At 38.6% G+C, this 6,067-nt stretch overlaps 1 protein-coding gene across 1 annotated transcript in view; it reads right to left on the minus strand.

The window, feature by feature from the left end:
* Nucleotides 1–4,478: 4,478 nt before the first annotated feature.
* The window catches only part of LOC107103896 (apolipoprotein L1-like), a 4,713-nt gene continuing 3,124 nt past the window's right edge, over nucleotides 4,479–6,067 (minus strand). The window contains exon 5 of the mRNA XM_015403746.1: nucleotides 4,479–5,740. Within this exon, the coding sequence (XP_015259232.1) occupies nucleotides 4,780–5,740 (961 nt within the window). The 3' untranslated portion in view covers nucleotides 4,479–4,779. The remainder of the gene's footprint in view (nucleotides 5,741–6,067) is intronic.

Below are 6,067 nucleotides of genomic sequence, written 5' to 3' on the forward strand. Positions count from 1 at the left end.
CGGTGCACACAAACCCTGGAACTAATCTCAGGCAAGAGAAAGAGGGAGGTATAAATTGGCATGTTAAGCAGGGAGAAATAAGGGTGATTAGAAGAGGGTGCATCTGCTCACTTTATTTAAAACAGTTCAGTAGAGGAGAGTGTCAGGCAGCCGGCCATCCCAGATATACATCCAAATTGAGGCATGCTGTGATGCACACACAGAAGGACAATAAGATAAAAACACAGTTATTTTTGTCTTTTATTTGTTTATTCTCAAACTCTGTTGAAGAATATTTTGTTCACTGCAATTTTAAGTCAATAAAAATATCTTATTAGCAAACAGGCTATATGCTTAAAGTTTTACTCCTTCAAATCTAAATAATTAACTAATTCATGTATATATATTGCATAAGCCTAGATGGCCACTAGTTTGTCTGCTTTTGTAGTTCTCCTTCTATGAGAAAAATTCAAAGACTAAATAAAGGATTATTGCCTGCTATTTCTACGATTATGCTAAATGTTTTATTTATCTAATTACTTTTTTATGAATGAAATCAATTTTTTTACTTTTTTGAGAGTCAGGAGAGACACTATGTAAACGTTGCCATAATTGCTGAATGTGGATATTATGTATAAATATAAAAAGCAATCCACAGCAATGTCTCAATCAATACGGGATAGTAATTCAGCTCCTCATTCATCTCCATTTTTCATGTGCTCTACCTGTTAGTGTCATGATCTCATGTTTCCTAAGCTGTGTTTACCTCAATGTCAGGTAATCCACAGATTCTGACACCACCCAAAGGTGACTTTTCCACTGAAACAAAGCATCTTTAAACAAACCCATGCACGCCCTCAGGGCTTCTGACACAGAATGATCTCTGTGGAATCGCCTGTTGCATAAGGCAAACACTCCCTGATCAACAAAAAGAGCCCAATAAATACTTCCAGGTTCTCGGTTTCCTTCTGGATGAAAAGAAGACCTGACATCTTTTGTCTGCTCCTTAGTTTCTGGCAGTGAATTCATCTGAGAGAAGGGCGGGGTCGATCTGCAGCTACCTGTGTCTGTGTGTGACTCACAAGTTTCACAACAATCATGATGTTAGCATGTCAACAGATCTTAACCAGTGATGAGAGCTGATCTTAAAATAGAAAAAGGAGTAAAAGGAGCAGAAGTCCTGGAGTTCAAATGCTGGATAACCAGTCTGAGAGTGGAAAGTCACTGGATGCGTGTTCCCACTGAATATTACATGAGGAATTCTCAGCAGATCACATGGCCACTGGTGGAAGTCCTCTGAATGACACTCATTTCACAGCGACATTAACAGATTCCTGCCTAAATATTGTAAATATTCCATAGGATTGTTAGATCTGTGCCAGGTTCCAATGTTTTCATGCACTTCTGGGTTTGAAATAGCAGTAAAATTTGAAACCCGAACATCTTGTTTCTCCACATCTCAACTGGTCGTTATTCGCACCTTTAGCAGCGGCATGGAATTACTGCTACTTGTTTAACTAAATCTCTGCTGCAGTAAATGCAGAGCCTCATGAGATAAAGCAACACACCGACTTCAGTTTACTTCAATATCAGAAGGGGCTTTCATGTAGCGTTACCTTCTGGAGAAAATATGTGAAAAAGAAGGATAGAAAATGTCTTAATTAGAATTAAAGTATAAAGATTAAATTGCTGCCTAATCATTGGCTATGACAAGTTTATCACTGACATGGATATTATAATAGTTTTGGCCTTTAATACTGCAATGAATTATCCATGGTCCTTGGTCAAATTAGACCTAAAAAAAAACAAAAAAAAACAAAGGCTTAAAGAAAAACACAAGTACCCACATATAAACCTGGCTAAATCAGGTTTAGCAAGTTGCAGAGAAACCAAACAAGTCTTTAACATAGTTTTGATTGCAGATTTAGCCACTTATCTTTGAACTACATTTAAGCTGGTTGTTGCTGGCAAAGATCTGGTTTTTCCAACATACTATGAACTGGTTAGAGGTACTATCTAAATGCATGCATTAAGCATTACACATTTGATGGTTTGTTGCAATCGTTGTGCTGTCGGACATAGAGGTGGTTCTAGACCAGGGGTAACCAATTAAAAATCAACGGGGTCTGAATACAGAAAATCCTCAAACAATAAAGGTCCAGAGACATTTTTAATTATAATCTGTTAAACAGAACTTGACAATGAAATAAAAAGATTTTAATGCATCTATGTTATACATTAGATTTTTAATAAAAAATATTTAAAAAAAATCTGAAGTGTTTTTTGAAGTAGAGAACAATCGTTCAGTTTGGTACATAGAAAATTTCCTGATTCACATATTTTTTTTACACCTGAATGGAGCTTTTGTTTTTGTTTTGTTTTTTCTTAATGTTGGCAGTGGGCTTCATGCTGCCCTGCAAGGCTTTAAACCTGGGTTTGAATGGAGACAAAGCCATTCTAAAGCACATATCAAGGAGCTCATTCTGAGCCTGGATCCAGATTTATTGTTGATTCTGTTCATGGTGGAGAATCCTGCTTCAAAGCAGCAGGTTGAGCCAGACATCCTCTAAATGTGCAGGGTCATCTTTGAGCACCATTTCACTTTTCTTTCACCAGTTCACCGCAGTTCCTCCAGCAGTCCACACTGTCTCTGCTCTTTTCTCGTCTTCTTCTTTCCCTTCGCCCGGCTTGCCACAGGTTTGCCTGCTGTGTCTAAAAGTAGCAGCAGCAGCAACCCAGACTGACAGCAGATCATTCACTAATATGGATCATGTGCAGCCTCGTGCCAGATAATCCGGAGGGCTTTACCACACAAACAGGAGAAGCCGGGCAAGTGAATTTAGACACTGTCGTCGGACAACATGCAGTCATTTATAAATGTACAGAGCCAGGTGCAGTTTCAGAGCTTCAGGTTGCAGACCCCTAGATGAAAACTGATTTATTTCAGTAGAAATGGAACAAATAATGAATCATATTTCTTTGCCTTGGACAAACGTCATTTTTTTTGTCAATGATAAATTGATTAAAAAAAATGACGCTTGTCCAAGACACCAATGAGTTGCAGTTTGTGTGCCAATGAATATAAGAGTATTGTTCATTTAGTACAGGGTCAGCACTAGTTCTACAGGACCCCATTAGCTTTTATCTAGAAACATCCAAGAATGGGAGACCTTTCTGTGTACAAGGGACCTCAAGCCAAAGCTAGTGCTATGGTGGAAATTATGAAAGAGGAGGAATACCTGCAAAGGCTTAAACTTTACACTAAACAATGGTTAAAACTTTGATACAGTCAGGGTTTCCAACAGGACAGGGATACCAAAAACACATCAAAACTGACATCTGAACAGAAAAACTAAGCAAAGACCAAAACCCTAATTAATATGTAAAAAGTTAAACATTTTTTCATGTCTTGGTATGGAAAAACAGACAAGCTTATTCAAATGGTATTTTTTTTCCCTGTCCCTTCCTGTGAAATAACCATTAAAGGTTTACGTACAAGAAAACATGGAGGGGCCCATTTAAGCACTCTGTGGTGCTCAATAAAACTGGAAGATTTACAGTCAGATACAATCAGTTGTTACTTTCTTAATCAAAATTTATTTAAACATGGACAGTTTATTGCACATAAAATTAATCATATAGTCTTAAAAGAACTAAGATCAATAAATAAACATTTGCTTCCGACAAACAGAGCAGCAGATACCAGAGCACAAACAGAACCTAAGGTATACCCTTAACTCTGGAGTTAAAAGAAAATACCACCATTTACTGTCTGTTTGGTTCAAATGATCCAAGTTAAAATTCTTCAATGAACAGATTTAAAACGGCTCTTAAAGACGGATTATTCCTATTAAAATGCACACAGGCTGAACAGGCTTGAAGTAGGTAAACGGAAACATTCATTATCATTGATTGGGATCTTGGCTAGCTTGGATTTAGTAAAAAGTTAGGATCCTTAAGGGTTAGTTGAGATAAAAAAAAAAACAAATATATATCTGCTTTCGTTTGCTGATAACAGACACAGTAGCATAAGTTACAAAGAAAAAAAGGGGGGAAAATAGGGATTCAACTAAATAAAAGTTTAAACTAACGTCACAATCACATTTAAACAAGGTGCATTAAAAACAGTGCTGAATTATTGGCAGTAAAGTTAATGACTTGCTTATTTTGAATATGTTGGCTCAGAAAAATGTGATTTCAATTACACAGTATTGGTCCTAGAGTACATTAGAACAGGTCAAATATAGAGGCACATTTTTTATATATGCAAAAACAGGTTAAAGGTTCACGGCTATAATTCCTAACCTGGATTTTTTACCACTTCTAAAAATCCAGATTCCTGCATATTTCGACTAAAAACCATTTCAATGTTTGTAACAGAGGCTTAAATATTAAAACCAGGATCAAGCTAAAGATTTTTCACTGCGACCGTAATAAAAAACTGATCACCTAAAGTAAAGTGACTGATCACCTAAACTTTAGGTCCTAAAGTAAAAACCATGTCTGAAAATATTTGCCGCACCTTTTTCCAAATCAATCTATAGAATGTCAATATTCCATTTAACTTTCAGATCCATCTTCCAAAACTTACTTCAGCTTTACAGTATGTAATGGCACAGCTTCCAGATAAAACCGATAAACGACTACCTCCTTCGGATGTAGTGTACAGGATGAGATTAAAATGAGTCAGTTTTAGTTTAAAAGTCTCAAACGGCAGTTCAGCTTGTTCAAAATCTATAAAGTTTGAGGATCCAGTTTAAACTTTGGCTGCAGAGCAAAGTTGAAGGCAGTCTGCTGAGGTCAAACATATTCTCTGCTCTCAATGTCCTTTTTTATCGCTTTTTTAATGCGGTCGATCTCATCTTCATCTGAGCTTTCATCATTTTTCTCACTTTTCTCTTTCTTTTCACTTTCCATCTTGGTCATTTCGCCATTTTTGTCATTTTCTGGCGTGGTGGTCTGCAGCTCTTCTCGTATGGTGTTGAGCTCCACCAGGCCGTCGTGCAGCTGCGTGGCCACCTCTCTGATTTTGGCAGCGAACTCTGATTTCGCCCCTTTCTTTAGCTCTTTAGAGTCTTTAGCCACAAAGTAGATGTCCATGCCGACAAAGAGCCCCGTGAGCACGCCAGTGGCCATACTGGCGATCTGGACCGCTCTGGCTGCGGTGCTGCCCGCTACGTTGGCGATCTGCACCACGCGCATGATCTCGTTGGCATTGATGAGGATTGCCTTCCCTGCCATGGCTCCATCTTCGTAAAACTGACTGGTGAGTGCGGGAAAGTCCTGGTTGTACGCGTTCTTCTTCATCTTGAGGAGGTCGAATCTGCGCAGGTTCTCTATTCCCTGCTTGATAAACTTCAGGCACTTATTAAGGTCAGCGATCTTCTCTTGGTAGTCCTCTACGATCTTCTCCACCTTCTTGCGGTCCAAAGAGTTGTTGACCTGGTTTGAGATGCCGGCACCAGCTGAGGTTAAGCCACCTGCCGTAGCGACGCCAAGACCTACAGCTGTGACGATAAGGGAGGTTCCCATGGTGACCGGAGCCAAGGCCAGGCCAGTGATGGTTGCGACGCCTCCAATGGCGCTGGTGGAGCCGCCAGTGATCTGAGCGATCTTTGTCTTCTTGTTGAATTTGTCCAAGCCGTCGGCGATGGCGTTGAGGTCGATGACGTGCTGCCAGAGGGTCTCTGCGCGCTCAGAGAACAGCTTGTTGAAGACTCGGATACCCTTCTGGACCTTTTCTGCAGTTACAGCAAAGGCCCTGAGACAGAAAAAAAAAAAAAATAGGATTACTATTAAGAGCACCGGTCAATTTTATACTGTTTAAGTTTTAATAAATCTATGGAAACGAGCACATCCAAAACATTTTGAAAAAAGGTTTTATGTTTCATTAAGGATTTAAGGATTAAAATAATCTATAGAGATTAGATTTAGACAACTTTGATTGAAATTTCGTTTTTACAGCTTTTAGCCAGTAGGGTTTCAAAATCTTTAAATCTTCAAACACATTTTAATGCATTTATGATATGCAAATAAACCCAATGATTCAAAATGTGATTGATGATGAATCAGATTTAGAATTTTTCTC

The sequence above is a fragment of the Cyprinodon variegatus genome, unplaced genomic scaffold (genome assembly GCF_000732505.1).
Source record: "Cyprinodon variegatus isolate N-32 unplaced genomic scaffold, C_variegatus-1.0 Scaffold1556, whole genome shotgun sequence".
In the NCBI taxonomy this organism is placed as follows: domain Eukaryota; kingdom Metazoa; phylum Chordata; class Actinopteri; order Cyprinodontiformes; family Cyprinodontidae; genus Cyprinodon; species Cyprinodon variegatus.